The sequence below is a fragment of the Somniosus microcephalus genome, chromosome 2 (assembly GCF_052327205.1).
Source record: "Somniosus microcephalus isolate GS21.2 chromosome 2, FLI_Smic_1.0, whole genome shotgun sequence".
NCBI classification, from domain to species: Eukaryota; Metazoa; Chordata; class Chondrichthyes; order Squaliformes; family Somniosidae; genus Somniosus; species Somniosus microcephalus.
Genome location: NC_140988.1, coordinates 183,091,040 through 183,116,195, shown reverse-complemented (window position 1 = coordinate 183,116,195; position 25,156 = coordinate 183,091,040). Strand labels below are relative to the sequence as shown.

At 45.8% G+C, this 25,156-nt stretch overlaps 2 protein-coding genes across 2 annotated transcripts in view; one reads left to right on the top strand and one right to left on the bottom strand.

The window, feature by feature from the left end:
* Positions 1-9,118, bottom strand: part of LOC147123144 (uncharacterized) — a 60,950-nt gene extending 51,832 nt beyond the window's left edge. The window contains exons 1-2 of the mRNA XM_086004320.1: positions 7,857-9,118; positions 4,789-5,089 (exon numbers count right to left, since the gene is read on the bottom strand). Coding sequence (XP_085860446.1) covers positions 4,789-5,089; positions 7,857-9,116 — 1,561 coding nt within the window. The 5' untranslated portion in view covers positions 9,117-9,118. The remainder of the gene's footprint in view (positions 1-4,788; positions 5,090-7,856) is intronic.
* Positions 1-25,156, top strand: part of ppargc1a (peroxisome proliferator-activated receptor gamma, coactivator 1 alpha) — a 476,227-nt gene that overhangs the window by 141,588 nt on the left and 309,483 nt on the right. The window lies entirely within an intron of this gene.

The window sequence follows — 25,156 nt, the reverse complement described above, 5'->3', positions numbered from 1 at the left end:
GCCAGGTTGCTATCGGCGCACCACTTCACGAGATGCTGGACCTCCTCCCTGTAGGCTGACTCATCGTTGTTGGTGATCTGGCCTACTACCGTGGTATCATCCGCAAACTTGATGATGGTGTTGGAACCATGAACAGCCACACAGTCATGGGTGAAGAGGGAGTAGAGGAGGGGGCTCAGCACACATCCTTGTGGGGCCCCCGTGTTCAGGGTCAGGGGGGTGGAGGTGTGGTTACCTAATTTGACAGACTGGGGTCTGTTTGTTAGGAAGTCCAGGGTCCAGTTGCAGAGGGAAGTGTTCAGGCCAAGAGTTTGGAGTTTGGTGGCCAGCTTGTTGGGGACGATAGTGTTGAATGCTGAGCTGTAGTCTATAAACAACATTCTGATGTAGGTCTCCTTACCATCTAGGTGATTCAGTGCCGAGTGTAGAGCAGTTGTGATTGCATCCTCCGTTGATCTGTTTGCACGATCTGTTTGCACGAAAGCATTACTTTCATCTTTATGCTGGTTCCTTTTGTGAAACTTAAATCTTTCTGCTATCAGCAGCGGTGTGGGGTTTAAGTGGTCCTGTAGGATTGACACTATGTTTTCAAAATCCTTTTCTACTGGCTTCTCTGGGTGTCGAGGAAATTAATTATCAGACGGAGACTTCGAGGTTCGCTTTAGGAATTTATTACGTGATATCACGGAGAGTCTGCAGCAGTCCCTACTGCCCACCAGCACTCTAAATTACTAATGTACAGTGCTCATAGTTATACAGCAAGGTAAACAACTTCATGTGATTAGCTTACATTACATTTCAACATATGGTTTCATAGGTTCCATTGTTCTCAAGAAACAGATTAACATGTTCACATTTTATCACCAGATGTCCTAAGCCAAAAGGTCAGCTTGACTTCATTATGGCAGTCAGCAGTTCTTTTAGTTTTAACTAGTTTAGTGTCCTTTGTTCAATTAGTAAAGTGGTCAAGTTTCCCAGCATGCCTTAATGTTTAATACGTTTTCTCCCACAATTCCCTCCTTGTTGATCTTTACTGATCAACACTGCTTTACGGCATTGTATTCAGTTCGTTTTCATAGGGAGGATAATATCCCTTTGGGAAAGGACGCATTTTTAGACAATCTTCTTCATCATAGTCATCCTGGTTTGCTCTTTTTCTTTCCTTTCTCTCTAGTACTTTCGTAGCTCTTTTTACAGATGCTACTGATTCTACTGTTTGCGCTAACAGATATCTCACTCTTATCCACATTATACAAATTAATATAAATAAAACTCCTGTCACTACACAAAATATAACCATCGGGTGAACAAACAATTCCAGCACTGCGGATGCTTTAGGTGACCATCCTTTAAACACATCCCACCAGTGGTGTACCGTCAAATCTGTTATTTGCGTAGCTATTTGAATCAAACCTTGCTCATCATAATCCATCACTGCTTTTAAATGGTGCAGATCTCTTCCTCTTTTCGCTAAGGCTTCTGCTATCTTTTCATTGTTTTTCAAAAATTTCATCAGATTAGCCAAATTAACTGTAGGGGGGGCATTTTCTATCCCCAATACAGTTCTTCTTTGCATTACCGTAGCCCATTTTCCCAACTGATATGTCTTGTTGGTATGTGGGTCAAACACAGTATAAACATCTTTTATGCAAGTGTTTAAAGGGGGCCTTTTCAAAATCCCGTCTACATATATAGGCCAGGCACTGCTAATACTGTACACAGATAGTTCTGGCCTATCTCATGCAAGGTAGTATCATTACAAGGTTTCAAATTCCAAATGCATGTACCTCTACTATGTTGTAATGAGCAAGGTTCATATATAGGGGTATGCAATGGGCATACTTTTCCAAACGGCCAATCTTGGCAATCCGAGGCATCGTGGGTCTTATTCCCCTGATCTATCCATTTACCATGAAATTCGGGATACCAAAAGTTTTCTCCAAACAGTTGGGGCAATACCAAGAACTGACACCAGGTTTTGGCTTTTGTCACATTTACCACTTTCATTGTAAAATTACATCCCTTAAGGTCACATTTAGTATATCTTCGATCAGGTTTTACTTCTAGATTATTTCCTTCAAATCCGAAAATTCTCATCCAACTAGGAGCATGTCCTGACATAGCGATTCGCTCTAGCTCAGCCCTCAGTGACTGCTTGGTAATTTCTTTAAACATACATTGAGTATGATTATTGACTTTCTCTTGTCCCTTTGCCACATTCTCTTGTTCCTTTTCTACCTTATTTACTTGCTTCCAACTCATTGTATCTGATATCCACTGTGTTAACATCGCTGCTGTCAGTCCATTGTCCCAAGCATTTCTTAATTTTATAGCATCTCCTGTCAGCCCTCCTACTTGCTGTATTTTATTCTGCAATGTTTCAATATCTATTGCATTAAGGGCTCCCATACCAGTTCCTACTCCTCCCAAGACCGTTGCTAAGTCCCTTCTCCTTCTCCCGATCCTAATTCTCTTATTCAATTTGGCTTGTATAGTAGTAATATTACATCAGTATCTTTTTTTTTTCATATTGTACCTGTACTGTCAAATTTAGAGTATATGGGGAGATCAAGACCGGGGTACAGGTAGAATGCAATCTTTGCAAATGGTCCATAGGACTTTCTATCTGTTTCGTTTTCTTTGCAAAGAATGTTTCCCCATACCAGTGAGGTCTTCCTTCTATAAGAGTTGCATTTACGCATCCGTACGCCTGACCGTCTTTCAAATATATCGGTTGTTCCATGTCTCCGGTTCTTGTGTCATTTTTATACCATTTCTATAATTTAGTGTAATTGTTTAGTATGTCAGTGTCATTCTCTATCCTACAACTTATGTTCACTCCTTTTTCCCATTTTATACGTAGAGTTATATTAGATCCTTGGCTAAATACTATTTTATCCATCCCAGATTTCATTTCGAACATCCCACAGGCTTCGCAATTAATCGTCCAATTAGCAATTACACAAATGGTGCCATTGTTACAAGTGTAAGTTCCCTGCGATCGGTTACTGTCTCTCGCCTTCCATCCTAACTGGCCTGCCCATTCTGTTTTTTCAGTAGGCAGGATGGTCCAGGCGGCTGTCCTTATTACACATAGGCCGATTTATTATTATCTGGTTTAACATATTTCCTGATTTATCCTAGAAATCTTTAAATGATCCTAATTATTGTTATACAGCATTAAATATAAACATATATAGCAATCCAAAAGTAATCAGTCCTTCAATGGAGTGCCAAATTATGGTGGGCACGGATCTTTTCCCGTTTCTGAAGTGGTGTCTGGTGCAGTATGTTTATACTCCACCTCTGGTGTTTCCTCCGGATGATGCAACTTGCACCTTGTAGCGTGTACCCAATCAGGTTTTTCTTTCAATTTGAGAGCTGTTCGAGTTGTAAGCAGCACCAAATATGGTCCTTTCCACCTAGGAGAAAAAGATTCTTTATTTAGCGCTTTCACATGAACTTGATCTCCGGGTTTAAAGGGGTGCATGTTTCCTTCTGTGGGGCGCGCCTGGGCCTGTCTCACTTTCTCATGTATTCTTCCTGCTGTTTCACACATGGCCTGAGCATACTTTAATGATTTTTCATCATTCCAAATTAATGCCACCTTCTCTGGAGTCATGGGTGGGCGTGTGCCTGTTGTCATAGGCCGGCCCATCAAGATCTCATGTGGTGTCAGACCTGTGTTTCTATTTTTCTGATTTCTCAGGGCATACATTACTGCTGGCACGGCATCCAACCATTGCAACCCATTTTGCTGGCATACTTTGGTCAGGGCGGCCTTGATTTCCCCATTCACTCTTTCCACTATTCCGGAGGATTGTGGCTGGTAAGGTATGTGCAATTTCCATTGAAATCCAAGGGCTTCAGTTAAGTTTTTTATCAGTTTGCTGGTGAAATGAGTTCCTCTGTCACTGTTTATTCCCATAGGTATTCCAAATCTAGGTATTATTTCTATTAGCAGAATGCTTACTACTGTTCTGGCATCATCCCTCCTAGTGGGGTATGCCTCTACCCATCTGGAGAACATATCTACTATTACCAGTATGTACTTAAATCCTTTTACTGCGGGCATATGTACAAAATCTATCTGTAGATTCTCAAAGGGCAGCTCTGGTTGGGGTAGGTGATCAAAATTTGCGGGCGATTTCCCTCTATTGTTCTGCTGACATACTAAACACGTTCTGGCAACTTTTTCAATTGTTACCGTTATTCCTGGTGCATATAATTGTTGGGACAATGCATGTGCCATCCCTCCTTTGCCCATGTGAGCCTGTCCATGTGCCAGGCGAGACAGGGGCAAAAACAAGCTTCGTGGGCAAACCACTCGGCCATCAGGATGCATCCATATATCATGATCTTGATAGCAACCTGCCTTACTCCAAGTATGTTTTTCTAGGACTGTTGCCTGACTTTGGGCCTGTCGTAGTAGATCAGCATCAATGCTACTAGGAAGTTCTGGAGGAAAGTTACTAACGGTATTTTTGGCGGCTTGAAGCTGTGGGGCCTGCCTCAGTGCGACCTCTTTAGCCGCACTATCAGCAAACCTATTTCCACACGAGATTTCATCACCTGCCATGGTGTGGGCCTCACATTTCAGTACTGCAATTTTACTTGGCAACTGAATAGCCTCCAACAAATTTAACACCATTTGCGCATGCTTAATAGATTTTCCTGAGGATGTAATAAAACCTCTGTTTTTCCATAATTGTCCAAAATCATGCACTACCCCAAATGCATAATGGGAGTCAGTATAGATGTTGACGCTTTGATCTTTAGCCAAAATACAGGCTCTGGTTAATGCATATAGTTCAGCTGCTTGTGCAGATGTGCCAGGTGGCAACGCATAAGCTTCCAATAATTCATGAGGAGTCACCACCGCATAACCTGCTAATAGTTGATCATCACTGGGTCGATGCGAAGAACCATCCGTGAAGAGGATCAAGTCAGGATTATCAATAGGATCACTTAGCAAATCTGGCCTGGGTGTAGTGGTGGCTTCAACAGTTAACAAGCAGTCGTGTTCTGGTTCACCTGGATGTTCTGTTGGTATTGGCACAAAGGTCGCCGGGTTGATAGCTGGTGATCGCTGGTAGGTATAATTAGAGTGTGACAAGAGGATTATCTCATACCCAGTCCTTCTTGCCGCCGTAAAGTGCTGAGTAGCTGCCGAATTTAATAATAGCAGCACTGCGTGGGGAACAATTACCACACAAGGGTGATCAAGCACAATAGGGATGGATTTTTCCACTATTGTGGTGGTTGCAGCAACGGCTCGTAAGCAGGCTGGCATGCCTCTCACTACGGCTGGTAAGGCTACAGTGTAATATGCTACAGGCCTTTTTCCTCCCCCATGTTCTTGTGCCAGTACTCCTGTTGCAAAGCCTTCTCTTTCATTGACGTATAACTGAAAAGGCTCATTATACTTAGGTAGTCCTAACGCGGGAGCACTGACCATAGCTTTTTTAAGGTCACTGAATGCCTTATCTCGTTCTGGCGTCCATTCAACTATGGGGGGCTCTGTCTGCAGCGTAGCTGATCGTAAGACCGCATCCATTTCTCTGTAGTCATATATCCATTGTCTACAATAACCCACCATTCCCAGAAACGACAAAATGTCCTTCTTTGTTCGCGGGATCAGCACTTTATCCACTGCCCTTATTCTTTCCAGTCCCAATCTTTGCTGTCCATACTCCAACTGAAAACCCAAATACTGGACGGATGTTTGGCAAAACTGCAACTTCTCGGAGGACACCCTGTGTCCCCTGCTAGCCAGATGCTGGAGCAATTTTATAGTATCTTCTTGGCAGTCTGGCCCCGTTCGGGAGGCAACCAAAAGGTCATCTGCGTACTGGATTAAGGTGGACTGATCCGATAACTGACATTCCTCCAAGTCATTTTTAACCGCTGCCGCATACACCGCAGGACTTTCAGTATACCCCTGGGGCAACCTGGTCCAGGTATATTGCTGATTTTTATAAGTAAAGGCAAACAGATATTGACTGTCCTTATGCAGTGGTATGGAGAAGAAAGCAGAACACAAATCGATAACCGAAAAGGTAGTTGCATCAGCTGGTATAGAGGAGAGGATGATGTTGGTATCTGGTACCAAGGGAGCAATGGGAATGACTATTTTATTGATCGCCCGGAGATCTTGCACAAAATGCCAGTCATTTGGTCTTCCTACTTTTGGGATGGGCAAAATAGGAGTATTGCAGGGGCTCTGTGTTTTGACTAAAACCCCTTGCTGCAGTAAAGAATGTATTACCGCTGCTATTCCTTCCTCGGCCTCTGGGGCCAGGCGGTACTGCTTTAGACAGGGCAAAACAGCATCTTCTGTAGCTGGACCCTATGTTCAGGTGCCGAATGCACCTTTCCCACATGATTCTTGTGCTTTGCCCATAATTCAGAAGGTACTTTAGTCAATGCCCATGGTAACAATTGTGGATTTTCCTTAGGGGGCTGCTGTCTTTCAAAAATAGTATCGCATTCTTTTCTTAACCAGCGAATTTTTCCCTCTGTTTCATTAAAGAATTCTATCTCCACCTTTCCAGCTTGAATTGGCAATGTGATGGAATAGACTGGCTTGTGGTGTTGTATTCTTTTTATCATCTCCCCCACTTCCTTCGCCTTAGCTGGGGCTCTGACTGCTATAGTCAGGTGGGGTTCGGATGTGTGATGCATCCTAAATCTTTTTGTTCGTGTGTAAGGTGAACCAACATTCCCAGGCCTTTATCTCCAAAGAATAAATAAGGTGAAATCTGCAGCAATTCTGGCTGGTTTAGGTATGAGCAAACCAATTCTTGATAATTGGGTGTTTCTTTATGCGTGTACCATGCCGTACAATGGGTCCGTTTCTTTTCTCTACTGGTTTCAATTAGATATTGTAAATACTGCCCCTGAGGATCTTCCAATTCCTGCAAGGCTTGGTATACATTTTTTACCAATTGGCCATAAGGATTGCTATTCAGCTGCCAGCAGTACAAAATGGGGGCTCCTTCTACTTGCTTTTCCTCTATCATTAAATTCATTAGCTGATGAGTTTGTATTTGAGGCAGTTCCATGAACATGCCGTCTCGAGTGCAGTATATAACTGCTCCCAATTTACATAAAGCCTGTCTTCCCAACATAGGGAGAGGGGCGGTCTGAGAAATTATGAGGGTGTCTGTGACGGATTGCCCGTGCACTTGAATTTCGGTAGGTTTGGAGAGAGGTTCTAACATAGGGATACCGGCTACTCCCATGCTTACAACGTTAAATTGACTGGCGGGTATACCCACGGAGGGGGGTACAGAGGACATTGTTGCACCGGTATCGACCAGAAGGTCCAAATGGCTATTTCCTATTTTATCTGTAGCCATAGGCTGTTCTCTCATGGATTTGGACAATCTGATCACAGCCGCCTGTACCACCGCTTCTCCGTGGCACCCCTATGTGGATGGATTAGGGTTACTGAAAGAAAAGGAAGTTCCTTCTGCCCCTGGAGCTGGATACCCTCCTTGTTGGGCGTATCCCTGCTGTGGCCTTGGGGGGCATCGGCAATCTCTAGCCCAATGTCCTCTTTTCCCACAGTTCCTACATTCATCCTGTGATCTATCTCTCATTGGCCATTGTCCTCTTCCCCTTCCTCTGCCTCTACCATAACCTCCTCTTCCTGCAAATCCTCTTCTATTCTGTTGGAAATATTGTCCCGCTGTTTTTGGCTTTTGCTCTTTCGACTGAGTAAAGAGTCCTTCCCTATCCATATTTACCAGAGCAGTAACTACGTCCGCCCAGGGCTGAGTCTGCCAATTTAGATTAATCATTTTAAAGGCTTGAGCTTGAAAGGGTAACATGCAGTTTAGCCGTGTTTGTACTGCCAAAGGTCCATTGTCTGCTAACGGAACTCCCGCATGTTCCTCCCACTTGCTTTTAAATCGAGCTACAAAATCAGGAATTGTCTCCTCCTTTCTTTGCAGACATCGAGTAACTTCTCCTATGTCACTATGCTTCTTGGCTCCTCTCATTATAGCCTCTTTACCTCTATGTTCTAACCAGTGAGCAAAAGACTCATTTCCCTGGTCCAGTTGTACATCATCTTGTCGCCAATCTCCATTTTCTCCCGGGGGAACAGCAAATCCGTCCCTTAGGGTCGACCATGAGGACCCATACGCACATTTTAGCAGCATTAGCACATCCCCAGGAAGAGGGCTGTAAATGGTACATATTTGTTCTAGCCAATTATGAAAGGCAGTGGGCTTCTTTAAGGGGTCTGGTGCCTCGGCTATCATAGCTCTAGCTTCCGCTGGGGACCATGGTTTTAACACTGCCACCTCTCCTATCATGACTCGAGGAAGTTGATGGGTAGTAGTGTCAGGTTGTGTTTGTGACCTAGTTGTAGGTCCGTCACGTGAGGGTAGGTCCTGTACATTACTACCAGGCAGTGCAGCAGCTCCTGCTCCGAGTGCCTCTGCTGGAGGAGGAGGTTCAATTACGGGTTCATCTGCGGGTGGGGGTGGATTGTATGGAGGCGGCGCCGGAAATCGTGCCGGTTGCTGTCTTAGAGCAGCCGCTATCATTAGTAAATTATTTAACTCTTCCCCCATCTCAACCGGATCTCCCGCTGGGGTTCGGGGATACATTCCCACAACAGGAGCCTTAGGCAGCACCTCTTCCTTTTTCTGACTAGCCTCTGCCTCTTCCTGTTTCCCCTTCTTCTTTGGGGGTTGGTGTCTTTTTGCTACTTCCATCCACCTAGCAAAGCACCATAACATATAGGGGGTGTCCCACTCAGGATCCCCTCCTTCATTTCTAGTAATTTCTTCCCATTCTTTTATTAAAAGTATTTTAAAACTTCCCCCATAAGGCCAATCTCCACCCGACCATCCATACAGATCACTACTAAAAGTTACCGCATACCGATCGTCTCCTGTTTCTTTTATTACAGTATTGGCTGGCGATCCTGGTGGAACGATGGGATCTCCTACCTTTTTTCGATGTTGCACGAGCTTTTTTATTCTGTCATTCGTTCTTTTACATATCTTGATTTTACCATTTGCAGCCTCCTGTTCTACCTTGCCTCGGGCTCCTTTCTTGGCAGGCTCGGACGAATCCGCTCGACTGCCGTTATTTCCCATCTTCTCCTCACTCCTGTAACTTAGTTTTAAACTTACTGGTTATACAACCGCGGGTTATTTTATATACACAAAATACAATGAGCGCTCACCGGTTTTTCCGTCCGTGAATCTTGAAGTCAACCCTTTATTTTCTTTGTAGCTACTTAATTCGGTGCCATAGTCTTTTCTCTCTTCTCAGCAGTCTTGCCTCAGCCTGACGGGCTTCTTGGCTCAGCATGAGTCACCGGCCGGATAACTAGGCAATCGCGCGCCGTCCCCCTTTCAGCTGGGACACGCTAGGTGCTCTCCCCCTTTCAGCTGGGAGGCAGTGGGCACTTTCCTTTTATTTTTAGGAGAGTCCCTTTTTAAATTTCCTTTGTCTAATTGGAGCCTAAGCGGGCCAAGTGATATACAAGGTCGATGCTATACCCAACTTAGACCTTCTTAGTTCTTTTAGATCCCGTTGTTAGGGATCCTGCCTGACTACGCCAAATTCTGTCGAGGAAATTAACTATCAGACGGAGACTTCTAGGTTCGCTTTAGGAATTTATTCCGTGATATCACGGAGAGTCTGCAGCAGTCCCTACTGCCCACCAGCACTCTAAATTACTAATGTACAGCGCTCATAGTTATACAGCAAGGTAAACAACTTCATGTGATTAGCTTACATTACATTTCAACATATGGTTTCATAGGTTCCATTGTTCTCAAGAAACAGATTAACATGTTCACATTTTATCACCAGATGTCCTAAGCCAAAAGGTCAGCTTGACTTCATTATGGCAGTCAGCAGTTCTTTTAGTTTGAACTAGTTTAGTGTCCTTTGTTCAATTAGTAAAGTGGTCAAGTACCCCAGCATGCCTTAATGTTTAATACGTTTTCTCCCACACTGGGGTTACTAGGTTTCGTAGTAAGCCATACGTTTTTGCACCCATTGAATTCAACAATACCAGCGCTTTCTTGTCATCTGGCACTTCATTTGCCTTGCAGTATACTTCTATGCGTTCGACATATGTCGTCCAATCTTCGACTTCATTGTCGAACGCTGTGATACTGCCACTCTTCGGCATTTTTGGGTGTGGTTAGGCTGGCTTAAAATGGCGTCTCCCGCGCTTTCCTTTCTTCCCCGCTGCAGCTTAAAGTGGCGTCTCCCGCGCTGCTGCCAACGCTGCTCTCGGCAGTCCTCGTGGCAAATGGCGACGCCCTGTGGGTTTCATGCACTGCTCCTGCGCTGCTGCCAACGCCGCTCTCGGCGGTACTCATGGCAATGGAAGCGCCTCGCGTTTTCCTGCGCGTCTCTCTCCCCCGTTGATGCTGCTCGGCCCTTGAACACTGGCTGCGCTCTGCTCTCTCTCGTCTCTCTCCCCCGTTGATGCCGCTCGGTCCTGAACACTGGCTGCGCTCTGCTCTCTCTCGTCTCTCTCCCCCGTTGACGCTGCTCGGCCTTTGAACACCAGCTGCGCTCTGCTCTCTCTCGTCTCTCTCCCTCGTTGACGCCGCTCGGTCCTGAACACAGGCTGCACCCTGTGCGCTCTGCCCTCTCTCTCTCCCCCGTCGACGCTGCTCGGCCTTTTTCTGTGCCGATCGGTCGGGCTCTAGCCCGCCGCTGTCCGGGAAGGGTCTGCGCAGTACCTGTTACCAGCCCGTTTCGCTGGACCACCGTGACTGGAAAGCCAAGCCTGGCTCTCGACAGCCTCCCCTGCAATGCTGAAATCTCTGCTGGATGACTGGGCGGTTGCCCGTGGTCGACGCCCGTGCTTCTGGACTCGACCTTCCACTGTTCTCCAGGAGCGAATCTGCAGAGTTGCAGGTAGGTTTGAATCTGCCATGTCGCCAATGTTAGATCCGTGTATCTTAATGTTGTGTCCTTCAATAATCAGACAACAGACTGCAGGGAATGATCAACAGGTGTTTACTGAATGAGGGTTACTCTAGAACTATCTGTACAGATCACTACTCAGGGTTTATATACAGGTGTGGTCACTGCCGGTACTACAGTATACAGGAGCTGTAAAAAGTAGTTCTCTCCCTTAAAGGTACATACATTACAGCCTTTTCAGTTGCTTGTGGATGAATGGGAAGACATGAATTAACGGGGACCAATGGGGAAATATGCAATGACTGGATGTTTGGTTACAGGACTGCTTTTTGTCGGTGGGATTGGAGGACAGGGGGCGTTGGATGTGATACAGTACAGTTGATATGACTAACTGAACCGTACAACTATAAGGAAATCCCGGGCACCAATGAGAGCAGTTGGTGCAATGTTGGCCATCTTTATCCTCTGCCTCCTCCTCATTGGAATTGTTTAATTCCAGCAGCTGCTTCACCTGTAGAATTCTTTTCCCAGTTGTTCTCATGGCTTGGCAATTGAACATAGTATTTGACATAAATCGTGCCATTTGTGTAGAAATGACTTATGAAATATACTGGGCGGCCTGCTGGTGGCGCTGTCCAGGGAAAGTATAAATACTCGGGCACGAGCCCAGCTTGCTCAGGGACATTTTGTAAACAGGAACCAGTGAAGGATAACTAGACTTCCATGTTGTGAAACAGTCGATTAAAGCCGTGTTTAATACTCTGACCAAGTGCCTAGTAGTTTTCTTATGTCAATTTAATCGACTGCTGCTCCACGCTCTGAAGTGGTTTTGGGAACAGACGGCTACGACTCAAACGGTAGAAGGGAACCAGAGGCAGTAATCAATCCATCATGGAGAAACTACTCCGACCCGTCAGTCTTGACCTGGACCCGAATTCACCTACAACGGCTATGGTATGGAAACACTGGTATCGGACCTTCAGCAACTTCCTCAGGGAGTGTGGTGAGAATGTTCCTGATAAGTTAGAGATACTTGCCAATTATGTATCCCCTCATGTGTTTGACTATATCGAAGACTGTGTAGACTATGACTCCACTATCCAAATACTACAGCAACTATATGTTAAGGCCCCAAATGAAATTTTTGCTCGGCATCTACTGACCACAACTCGTCAACAACCCGGGGTATCACTTGACGAATTCCTTCAAAAGCTTCCCAGGCTCAGCAAGGATTGTAATCTCAAAGCTGTCTCAGCTGAGCAGTACCAGGAGGAGTTAATTTGTGATTCCTTTATTAACGGAATTGCGTCTCCTTTCATGTGCCAGCGTCTGTTGGAGAATAAAACCCTCAAGTTACAAGCTGCCTATGACCAGGCATGTTCTCTGGACCTAGCAAAAAAAAAATGCAGATGCCTATCTTTTACCGCATGCACGGACTGCTGCTATCCCTTTTGGTGACTCCTTCAATGGGCCTCGGGCGGAAGCCCTCACTGATGACTACTCTATCCTAGCTGATGATGACCCTAACCTAGAAGCCCTCACTGATGACACCCCTGCCCTCGCGGCATCTTGGCAATCTGGAAGGAAGTGTTTCTTCTGTGGAGGTGCATTCCACTATAGGAAATTTTGTCCTGCTCGTATTGCAGCCTATAGTCATTGCAGTAAGAAAGGTCACTTTTCTAAGGTATGCCAGTCAAGAGCCTCTGTTAGTAAGAAAGGTCACTTTTCTAAGGTATACCGGTCAAGAGCCCCTGTTAGTTTTGCAGCTGCTATCTATAAAACTGTTCCTCTCCCAAGAGCCACTACTAAGGTTACAGCTGCTATCTATAAAACTGCTCCTCCCCCAAGAGCCACTACTAAGGTTACAACTGTCAAGGTTAAAACTACTCCTCCTCCCATCACAGCTGTTTTCCCCCAAAGCCTGTCCCATGCAGCCACGAAGGTTTCAGGAAATGGACACATTTTGAGTGCACTAATCGACTCATGCAGCTCTGACAGCTTCATCAGTGAGCAAGCTGTCAGTAAGTTAAAACTGCGTATTTACCCCTCGGACAGGGAAATTGCAATGGCTCCGACGACACTGACCACCAACTCTTCCGACTTTTGTCTTGTTGACCTTATTCTCAATGGCCACACTTATTCCTCCACCCGGCTCGGGGTGCTCAAAAACCTATGCAGTGATGTGCTCCTGGGACAAGATTTTCAGAAACAACACAAAAGACTCACTTTCGAGTTTGGAGGGTCAAAGCCGGAGCTTACTATTTCCAAAGTACCGTTTTGTGCGCTTTCGGCAGCTTCGCTCGACGAGCCCTCCTTGTTTGCCAATCTTTCCCCCCGACGTAAGCCCATAGTCACTAAATCACGACGTTTCAGCCAAGATGATCTATCCTTTGTCGAGGCAGAGATCTCTCACCTTCCAGCTGACGGTATCATTGAGCATGTTCATCTTTCTGGTGGGCTCAAGTCGTCATTGTTAAAAATCCTCTGAAGCAACACAAGAAACGTCTTTGCATCGATTACTCGCAAACTATTAACCAGCATACCGACCTGGATGCCTACCCACTACCACGCATCGATGACATGGTCAATAACCTTGCCAACTACAAGGTATTTTCAACTTTTGACTTAAAAAGTGCATACCATCAAGTACCGTTAAAGGACTCTGACAAAAAGTATACGGCCTTTGAGGCCAATGGTTGACTTTACCAGTTTTGTCGCCTTCCATTTGGGGTCACCAATGGAGTGGCTGTCTTTCAACGGGCAATGGATAGCCTAGTCAAACAGGAGAACTTAACGGACACTTTTCCATATCTGGATGATATCACCATTGCTGGTCATGACCAGAAGGAGCATGATGCCAACCTCCAGAAATTTCTTGACATTCTCTGTTGTCGCAACTTAACCTTAAATGAGTCCAAATCTGTGAAATCAGTACCATCAGTCAACATCCTTGGCTACTGGGTGGGCAATGGTGTCATCAAACCGATCCGGAGCGACTTAGTCCGCTTCAGGAGCTCCCTCCTCCTACGAATCTCGGCCCTCTTTGTCAAGTCCTCGGCGTGTTCGCCTATTATGCGAAGTGGATACCCCACTTTTCCGAAAAGATCCAGCCCCTGCTTCATGCAAAGTCATTTCCGTTGAAGTCAACGGCTATTTCAGCTTTCGACCTCCTCAAGCAACAACTGAAAAAAGCCACGCTTCGTTCCATCGATGAAAATCTCCCTTTTGTGGTCGAGTGCGATGCATCGGATGTGACGATCTCGGCTACCTTGAATCAAAGTGGTCGACCAATTGCATTTCTGTCCAGAACTTTGCAGGGTAGCGAGCTCCATTATCCTTCTGTCGAGAAGGAGGCTACGGCTATCATCGAAGCAGTACGTAAATGGAGTCATTTTCTCACTCGTCGCCATTTCACGCTTATAACCGATCAGCGCTTTGTGGCCTCTATGCTGGATAACCGGAAACGCACTAAGATCAAGAATAACAAAATACAGCTCTGGAGGATAGAATTGGCCGCTTTTGGCTACACCATACATTATCGACCCGGCAAAGAGAATGTGGCCCCAGATACCCTCACGCGTGCATTCTGCTCTTCCATGTCAACTTCGACTCTTGCGGATCTTCATACTGACTTATGCCATCCTGGCGTTACCCGTATGTTACACTTTGTGCGATCTAAAAATCTCCCATTTTCTATGGAAGACGTGAAAAGAACATGCTCCACTTGTAGAATTTGCGCGGAATTAAAACCACAATTCTTCCATCCGTCAGATGGCTCGCTTGTACACGCTATACAGCCTATGCAACGACTCAGCATTGATTTTAAAGGGCCACTGCCTTTCTCAACGCGAAACACCTACTTGCTTACTATGGTGGACGAATATTCACGCTTTCCCTTTGCTTTCCCCTGTCCGAATATGCTTACTTCCACCGTGATCAAATGCCTCGATCAGGTCTTTTCCCTTTGCGATACGGCCAATTTCATCCACTCTGATCGGGGTCCCTCCTTCATGTCAAGCGAACTCAAAAGTTATCTTTCCCAACGGGGAATCGCCACAAGTAGAATGACACTGTATCATTCTATTGGAAACGGACAGGTTGAGATATACAACGCTATCATTTGGAACGCTGTTCGTCTTGCACTGAGGTCACGCAACCTATCAGACCAGCAGTGGGAAACTATGCTCCCTGACGCATTGCATTCCATCAGGTCTCTTCTTTCTACATCCACCAATGCTACTCCTCATGAACGATACTTCGGGTTCCAGCGTCGCTCCACTCATGGGACATCCCTACCATCATGGTTGGCAGCTCCTGGCCCCGTGCTGCTCCAAAGATTCGTCCGATCCTCTAAGAGTGATCCCCTCGTCGATGAAGTGGAACTGACGGATGTCAATCCCACGTACGCATACGTGCGGTACCCTGATGGCCGGGAATCCACGGTGTGACTTCGGGATCTGGCTCCCTGCCCAACCGGCCCCACGGACCCAATCGATGGTGAGACCCATATCAATAACGCCGATACCCTGCGCTCCCCTGAGGATGACGCCCTACCCGGGACGTCAAGGGATCTGCCAGCTATTCCGCCGGATCATCCCGGGGAACAGAGCGCTCCCCGCGGGATGGCCACCCAAAGCCAGGACGCCGGTCAGTCACCGACTACTGGGCAGTGTGAAGCCATGTGCCTTTGGGGGCCCGCACCTGGAGCCATGATCTCCCCTGTCCCCCTCAGGTCGATCAAGGCGACACGGACTCTGCCAGCCCGCTGGTACGAGCTAAGCGACCCAGGGACCAAAACACGGTCCGAGGAGACGTGCCTTCCGGGCACCAACAGATATCCAAACGCACCTGGAGCCACAATCTCCTCAGTCCCCCTTAGGTCGATCAAAGCGACACGGACTCTGCCAGCCCGCTGGTACGAACTAAGCGATCCAGGGACCAAAACACGGTCTGAGGAGACGTGTCTTCCGGCCACTGACGAAGATCCAAATGACTGCATCTATTCTTAGTCCGACTAATTCGGTAGAAAGAAGCCGCCGGACTTCCAATCTTTCAGGCGTGAAGAATGACATAAATCGTGCCATTTATGTTGAAATGACTTATGAAATATACTGGGCGGCCTGCTGGTGGCACTGTCCAGGGAAAATATAAATACTCAGGCACGGGCCCAGCATGCTCAAGGACATTTTGTAAACAGGAACTAGTGAAGGATAACTAGACTTCCATGTTGTGAAACAGTCGATTAAAGCCTTGTTTAATATTCTGACCAAGTGCCTAGTAGTTTTCTTAGTATTTTCTTTAGTGATTTTCATGAAGCCCAATTTTAATCCGATGTGAATGGGATGGTCGGGGATTAGTTAAAATGGCAGTCGAGGGAGTTCATGCCTGGTTCCCAACATATTCCTGCACAATTCCATTTTAACTCAGGAGAAAACTAGTCTGGGAGGACAACCCACCACAGGTAGTTTGTGAGAAGAGAATGATGTATCGTGGGAAGTTAGGAAAAGAAGAGGTAATGAGAAAGAGAGGTTTTGTGGTGTGCCCTTGTGATTGAGCGAAGGAAATTGTTTGAGTGGTGGGGGTTGGGGGGGTGCGGTGAAAAGAGTGTTGTAAGATGCTGTTGAAAGAGGTGGAAAAATTAAGAGCTGTACTTACCCTTCCTGCTCTCGTGAGGCCATGATATCTATTTCTACATGGAAGCCAGGTCCTGGGGGTGATACTGGAGGTACTGACCCATTGACCACCTCTGTCCACACCTGCATCACCCTGGCCTTGGAGACACCATTACAGCTTATGGGGAAAAGTTGTACAACGAAAAACGTGCACGGCAGTGGGGGCAGGCTGCCCGATTTTTCAGGCAATGCATGATATTCTAATGAGGCCGGGGAGTTAAAATGGCCCAGGCCTCATGCTGAGCTGTCCATGGGGATTTTAGGCTATGATGCCATCAAGTTTTCACACTTTGTAGCAGGCTCTTTCATTCTGTGAGATTGTGTTGAACCATCAAACAACATCTTAATACCGCTGTCAGACATTTGTTGTTATGGTTTCCTCCATTTCCAGCTTAATAATCTGTACATTTTAGTCATTTTTCAATCAGCTTTATCATTGCTGTTACCAGCTGGTCATGCTTTGGGGTCAATTGCTTCATATCTGTATTGCTTTTATGCTGTGATTATTATTGTTTCCAGGATGGTGATATTGATGGTATATTAAAGCTCAATAGAGCTGAAAATCAAGCATAATTGGCTCAGTGGTAAATGTGAGTGGTTACCACTGCTTGTTTGTCTTCTGAAAATAGGTCCTCCTGATCTTGTAATGGTGGTAACAAATAACCATTTGGAGCACCTCATAAGTTTGGGGAAAGTTTGACTGTGGTTGAAGTTAGCTTTAATCTTTTAGTGGGTTTCTGCAAGCTACATGATCAATGAAAGAAGCAGAACATCTCTTTGTATATACTGCAGCTCTAACATATACTTCATAATAATATGACACAGCTGCACTATGTTCCTAACAGTTTTTACTTAGAGAGTCACATGCTGTTTTATCAAAAATAAAGCATTGTAATGTTTCAACACCATCTCTATCATATGTGTTGAAAATAATGTTTTAGGACAACTAATGACAATTTTAAAAATAATCATGTAAAATCTTTACCAGCCTTGAAGGCATAGAACTATTGCTGCAAATACCTTTTTGTCCAAAGTGCAGATTAATGGAGCACATCACAGTTGAGTGAAGGGTATGCTCTGTAGTTTTTGTTCTTTGAATGTCATTTGTGAAAGTAAGTAAATGCTGCAGCAGGTGCCAGTAATTTGGTAGCAATGAGGATTTACACATGTCTGAAGGTTTTATATGCATATATAAGTAGGTTGGTTTAAAAATCAGCAGTAAACTTGTTTGTTTGCACAGTAATATAAACATCCTTCACAGTTCACCCAGTTCAGACCTACCCCAGTGCAGCCCTAAACCACTTAAAATTAGTTTCTGTACCAGTTGGGTTATTAGCAAACAAACTTGAATCATTCTCATGTTTGCATTGCCATGGCAGTTGTTTTTGTCACAAACCAGTCTATAACAGGCAGTGTGAAAAGAAATCTACTAGATTAATAGATAAAGCCAAACACATAGGCCCCGATTTTCTGGCAGCCGTCGGGCGGCTTTTCATGTGGCCGGGGTCCGAAAATCGTGGAAAAAGCGGATCGGGACCCCCCCTCCCCCGCCTGATTCCCCGCCCCGTCCGACTTTCGGACCGCCGTTTCTCCGTCACCCGCTTCAGTCCCGGCCGCCGCTGGCAGGACTGCTCGTCGGAGCACTAATCACCAATGATCACCTTGTTAAGGAAGATTTTCCAGGGCTGTTGCGACTTTGGGGCTTTCCCCACATGAAACACGCCTGCGGGGAACCCCGCCGATGAGAGCTGGCATGAAAACAGCTGGCTTGCTTGCTTGCAACAGCAGGTCGCTGAGGGCTGAAGAGATTTAAATAGGCAGCATTTGCAGGCTGCAGGACCTTGTTGATCAAGGCTTGGGGGAACTTTTTGAAGCCTTAGGAGCAGCTGTAGAAAGTTGGAGCCTCACACACTTCTCCAGTGTGAGCTCCTGGGAAGCCCCTTTCACCACTCTAACTCAGCACCTCCTCAACGGAGGTATCTGCCAGAAGCATGGGAGGCCTTTGGTACCTTCCCTTCCTGGCATTAGAGGATCTCCAACAGCAGAGGCGGCAGCAGCAGAACCAGGAACAGCAGGATGAGCACCACGAGCACCAGGCTGCTGCTCACTCACCTGAAGCTGCACAGGCCAGAAGGGGCCAGCGCTTGGAAGTGGCTTGAGAGCACCTTGCTGCGCTTTAGGGGGCCAGTGGGACCCGTTTCTGCACTGGCAGTCCTACTCAGAATGACTTCCATGAAGATCTGGTTTCTCTGTTCAACAGATGGCCAACGCTCCTCAAGAGATGGCATTCTCTTATGAGCACTCACCATGTTTTCCGTACCCTGGTGAGTTATCTCCTGCATGGAGGTTGCCAACCTTTCCATGGTGATGCGTTCATGCGCCAATGACTCCACAAAGGCTCTGCTCATGGTCGCTATGGACTCCTCCATTCGCTCCACACTCGCAGCGACCCTGGAGACAAAACCTGCCAGAGACTCCTGCATCTGTGCATGGATATCCATCACCTCTTCTCTTGCGGATGGACCCAGAGGCAGAGGGTCGACATGCAGCGCAGCTGAGCTGAGCTGGCAGAGTCCTGCGCCCTCTGACGAGGACTCTCCACTGCTGTCCCTGTCTCCAGAATCTGCTGAGGCTCACTTGTGAGCTGTGAAACACCAGGTGACAACGCTACTCTATGTCCCGAAGGTCCCCCCGAGGTGTGAGTGTCTGCGCTGGTGCTGGGTGCGCTTACTTCTGCTGACGCTGCGCCCTCAGAGGTTGGAGCTTCCTCTGCGGAGTCTGGCTGCACAGCCTCTTCCTCCTCCACAGTGAGGACGGGGGCTCTGGATGGTACTGTGGGGGAGTAAAGGAAGAAGATAGAGATGTAATGCCAAGGTTCTTCTGGTGACTCCCAACGAGTTGGCATCTGCTGACACCTGCATCCATGCAGCATTGGTCTCAGTGGGAGGCCTCTTCCTCCCTGACCTAGGGAAGAGGACCTCTCTGTGGGCCCTAACCCCATCCAATAATGCCTGCAGTGAAGCCTCGTCGAATTTGGAGGCAGCTCGGGGTCTGGCACTGGCCACAGCTGCTGCAGGCTCCTCTGCCATCCTGTATGGTTCGTTTGGAAGCCTTCAGAGGATGCAGTGCTTGCTATGGACCTTGAAAGCACCACGAATGATGACATCATACTGTGGGGATTTCTGACTCGAATTGGACAATTAGCAAGGCTTCCCACATGCTGGGAATTAATTGGCCACTTGAGGGAAAATTGCGTGGAGCTGGCTGACACTTTTTTATGTGTGTCAGAAACCCCACATTCGGAAAAATCCGACCATTCCCTACACAAGCCGAAAATCGGGGCCATATACAGATTAAGCTAGTCTAGATGGGGCTGAGCAGTGAGTTGCAGTAAAACATGGCCCATAAGTTGCGGTCAGCAGCAAAGCAAAGGCGTTTGCTGCTGGCCCTGAAATAAGCTTCCCACAAAGATCTTGCGATCTCTGTGGTGAGAAGTTCGGCTTTTTCCAACGTGCAGTTGAGATCAGTGTAAGTTAATGGGGAATCCCTAACGCAAGCTGCAGTGATGTCAACAAGCTTCCTAAGCAGCCAATCACAATGCAGAATTCTGACAGACTGGGAAGTGAAGAAGCTCTTTTTATTCTAACTTTTTAAAAATATTATAGAGAGCAAAACAAAGATTGGGGCTCTCACATGGGGAAAAGATAAACCTGAAATAAAGATGAACGAACTTTAAAAAATATATATTAAGTTTCTTAAAAATTGTAATTATTATTAAAATTGATAAATGTAACACCCCACAAAATTAAAATTAGTTTTTCAGGGCCATAACATTTGTTTAGCAGTCAATGCACTGTTAAAACCCCATTTAACCCAACCCAAAAGGGTCTAACTTTTAATGGAGTATTTAACAACGATATTACCGTGGAAAAGCCAAAGTTTTTGTCAGTTTCCCTGATTTCCTTGATTACACTGATTCCTGGCTGTGGGGGTGGGGGTGGGGTGGTGGGGCGGTAACAGCACAGCCAGTATCAGAGCAGTGAATGACTGACCGCAACTTCAGGATTTCTGCGTTAGGATGCGCATGCGCTAAATCGTGAAGTTGTGGTCAATTTCAAAGGGGTAACAACAGTGAACGCTATTCGTTCACTGTTATTACACCGCAAATTCCAGGACATGGAGCCAATTTCAGTTGTTCTCTCTGGTGGGAAATGGGTGGCCCATTTTATACCTCGGCCGTTTGTGGAACGGAAAATGAGGCAGGGTGTAAAACGGGCGTCTGACCCAGGGCCGCTTGTTTCCTACTTGGTGGGAACAGTTAAAATCACCCCCGTGGTCACATCCTGTGCAATGCAATTCTCTATATTGGATTGCACAAATGTTATTTTCTATAAATTGGCATTGGTATTTTGTGCAACTTCATTTGAATAATGAACTTCAGATATCAGTGGTGCAGTGTGTTGTGATTCCATATTTTTCTGTGCTGTCAGGGAAAGAACAAGGTGGAGGCTTGGTGTGTTGTCACAGGGAGAAAGAGAAGATTGAAGAGCAAATTATCTAGACTGCTCCCATCCACTTCCCAGTAGATAACTCAAGAGAGCCATTGGCTTAAGTGTGCAAGAAGCCTGCCTGCCCTTCTGGTGTGGACTCATACGTGTGGTCTGTTAAACCTAAAAAAAATTAGGAATGAAAAGCAAAAATATAACTTGAGCCATAATAAGCTTTCTTTTTCCTCGAGCGCTGGAATGAAATAAACACCATTCATGATTTTTTTTTAAAGTAAACAAATTTCTAACAAAATGACGTGCTGCAGGATGGAATCCTGCCATTTAAATAAATAAATATTTCTGTGGAATGGCACCATAACTACATAACCTAAAAATTAGTTGTAGGAATGCTAGTAAATAAAATTAACAATAGAGAGAAATATACAAAATGATATTTGGCACACTAGTAGTTTCAAATGAATGTGTTTATATTGTACCACCACCTTTAATACTTCAATTTTCTCGGCTGTAATTATTTATGTAAGATATATAACTATCTCTCTATATAAAATAGCTAAAGCTGTCACAAAACTATATATCACCTCCAGTTCTGCAGAGCATAAAAAGTATAATATCAGGCCCATGGCATTTTCACTCTTCATTAGAAACAGCATTTCATCATTTACTACACAGAAACATTGAAACATAGAAGATAGGAGCAGGAGTCGGCCATTCGGCCCCTCGAGCCTGCTCCGCCATTCAATGAGATCATGGCTGATCATCCAAATTCAGTACCCTGTCCCTGCCTTCTCCCCATATCCCTTGATCCCTTTAGCCTTAAGAAATATATCCAACTCCTTCTTGAATATATTTAATGAATTGGCCTCTACTGCCTTCTTGGTAGAGAATTCCATAGGTTCACCACTCTCTGGGTGAAGAAATTCCTCCTTATCTCTGTCCTAAATGGCTTACCCCTTACCCTTAGACTGTGACCCCGGTTCTGGACTCCCCGACCATCGGGAACATCCTTCCAGCATCTAGTTTGTCTAGTCCTGTTAGAATTTTATAAGTTTCGATCAGATCCCCTCTCATTCTTCTAAACTCCAGCGAGTACAAGCCCAATCGACCCAATCTCTCCTCATATGTCATTCCTGCCATCCCAGGTATCAGCCTGGTGAATCTTCGCTGCACTCCTTCCATGGCAAGAACATCCTTCCTCAGATAAGGCGACCAAAACTGCACACAATACTCAAGATGTGGTCTCACCAAGGCCCTGTACAACTGCAGCAAGACATCCTTGTTCCTGTACTCAAACCCTCTCGTTACGAAGGCCAACATACCATTTGCCTTCTTAACCGCCTGCTGCACCTGCATGCTTACTTTCAGCAACTGGTGCACAAGGACACCCAGGTCTCGTTGCACTTCCCCTTCTCCCAAACTATTGCCATTCAGATAATAATCTGCCTTCCTGTTTTTGACACCAAAGTGGATAACCTTGCATTTATCCATGTTATATTGCATCTGCCATGCTTCTGCCCAATCACCCAACCTGTTCAAATCATACTGGAGTTTCTCGGCATCCTCCTCACAGCACACACGCCCACCCAGCTTTGTGTCGTCTGCAAACTTGGAGATATTACATCTAGTTCCCTCGTCCAGATCATTAATATATATTGTGAATAGCTGGGGTCCAAGGACCGATCCCTGCGGTACCCCACTAGTCACTGCCTGCCACTCGGAAAAAGAGCCGTTTATTCCAACTCTTTGCTTTCTGTCTGCCAACCAGTTTTCTATCCAAGTCAATACCTTGCCCCCAATCCCATGTGCCTTAATTTTACACGTTAATCTCTTATGTGGGACCTTATCGAAAGCCTTTTGAAAGTCCAAATACACCACATCCACTGGTTCCAATTCCAAAAATTGAAAAACAGTACTGAACACCTATAAATATTTAGAGGTACTACTTGCAATAGTGCTGTTATACAGAACAGGAAACACCTAATGCATTGAACTTCAGAAACTGAATAATAATATTTATAATGTTGAAGAGTTTAAGGATTACTCAGACTTAATTAGAAATATTCTTGGAAGGAGCAGATGTACATCACACTGAGTTACAGTCAGCGATAATACATCACAATGAGTTACAGTCGGTGGTAATACATCACACCAAGTTACAGTCGGCGATAATACATCACACCGAGTTACAGTCGCCGATAATACATCACACCGTGTTACAGCCGGCGATAATACATCACAATGAGTTACAGTCAGCGATAATACATCACACCAAGTTACAATCGGCGATAATACATCACACTGAGTTACAGTCGGCGATAATACATCACAATGAGTTACAGTCGGCGATAATACATCACACCGACTTACAGTCGGCGATAATATATCACACCGAGTTACAGTCGGCAATAGTACATCACACCGAGTTACAGTCAGCGATAGTACATCACACTGAGTTACAGTCGGCGATAGTACATCACACCGAGTTACAGTCGGCGATAGTACATCACACCAAGTTACAGTCGGCGATAATACATCACACCGACTTACAGTTGAAGATAATACATCACACCAAGTTACAGTCGGCGATAGTAAATCACTCAAATCAAATCAAATCAAATCAACTTTTATTGTCATTGTTAGTGCACAAGTGCAGTACAACGAAATGTAGGCTTGCGGCTCCCGAGAGTGTACATTTGGATTAAGACATTTAAACATTCAACATACATTTGGCTTGTAGTATATTAACATAAACATAACCATAATAAAGTGCATTGGCAGATGTGCAGGCTTTAGAGTTTATTTGTGGAGTTCAGTAGGATGACAGTCCTGGGACAGAAGCTGTTCTTAAATCTGGTCATACGGGTGCGAATGCATCTGTAGCGTCTCCCAGATGGCAGGAGGGCGAACAGACTGTGGCTGGGGTGGGAAGGGTCTTTGATGATGGACCGTGACCTCCGTAGACAGCGTTTCTGGTATATGTGCTCTATGGTCGGTAGCCGGGTGCCGGTAATGCGTTGGGCAGTTTTGACTACCCGCTGCAGGGCTTTCTGGTCATAGAAACATAGAGATAGGAACAGGAGTAGGCCATTCGGCCCTTCGAGCCTGCTCCGCCATTCAATGAGATCATGGCTGATCTTCGTCTGAGATCATAGCTGATCTTACCAGTTCAGTACCCCGTCCCCGCCTTTTCTCCGTAACCCTTAATCCCCTTAGCCTTCAGAAATATATCCAATTCTCTCTTGAAAATATTTATTGAATTAGCCTTCACAGCCCTCTGTGGCAGGGAATTCCACAGGCTCACCACTCTTTGAGTGAAGAAATTCTTCCTCATCTCTGTTTTAAATGATTTGCCCGCTATTTTTAGACTGTGGCCCCTGGTTCTGTGCTCCCCTGCCATTGGAAACATTCTCTCTGAATTCAGCCTGTCCAGGCCTGCCATAATTTTATATGTTTCGATGAGATCCCCTCTCAATCTTCTAAACTCCAGTGAGTACAAGCCCAAACTATTCAATCTCTCCTCGTAGGTCATTCCCGCCATTCCAGGTATCAGCCTGGTGAATCGCCGCTGCACTCTTTCCATGGCAAGAACATCCTTCCGCAGATGGGGCGACCAAAACTGTACACAATACTCCAGATGCGGTCTCACCAGCACCTTGTACAGCTGTAGTAAGGTATCCCTATTCCTATACTCGAACCCCCTTGATATGAAGGCCAACATACCATTTGCCTTCTTAATCGCCTGTTGCACCTGCATGCTCTCCTTCAGTGACTGGTGCACAAGAACACCCAGGTCCCTCTGCACTTCCCCATCTCCCAATCTATTGCCATTTAGATAATAATCCACCCTCCTGTTTTTACCCCCAAAGTGGATAACCTCGCATTTATCCACATTATAGTGCATCTGCCACGTATCCGCCCATTCCCCCAACCTGTCCAAATCGCACTGTAGCCTCCTGACATCCTCATCAGAGCCCACCCCTCCTCCTAGTTTAGTGTCGTCAGCGAATTTGGAAATATTGCATCCAATTCCCTGATCCAGATCATTTATATATATTGTGAACA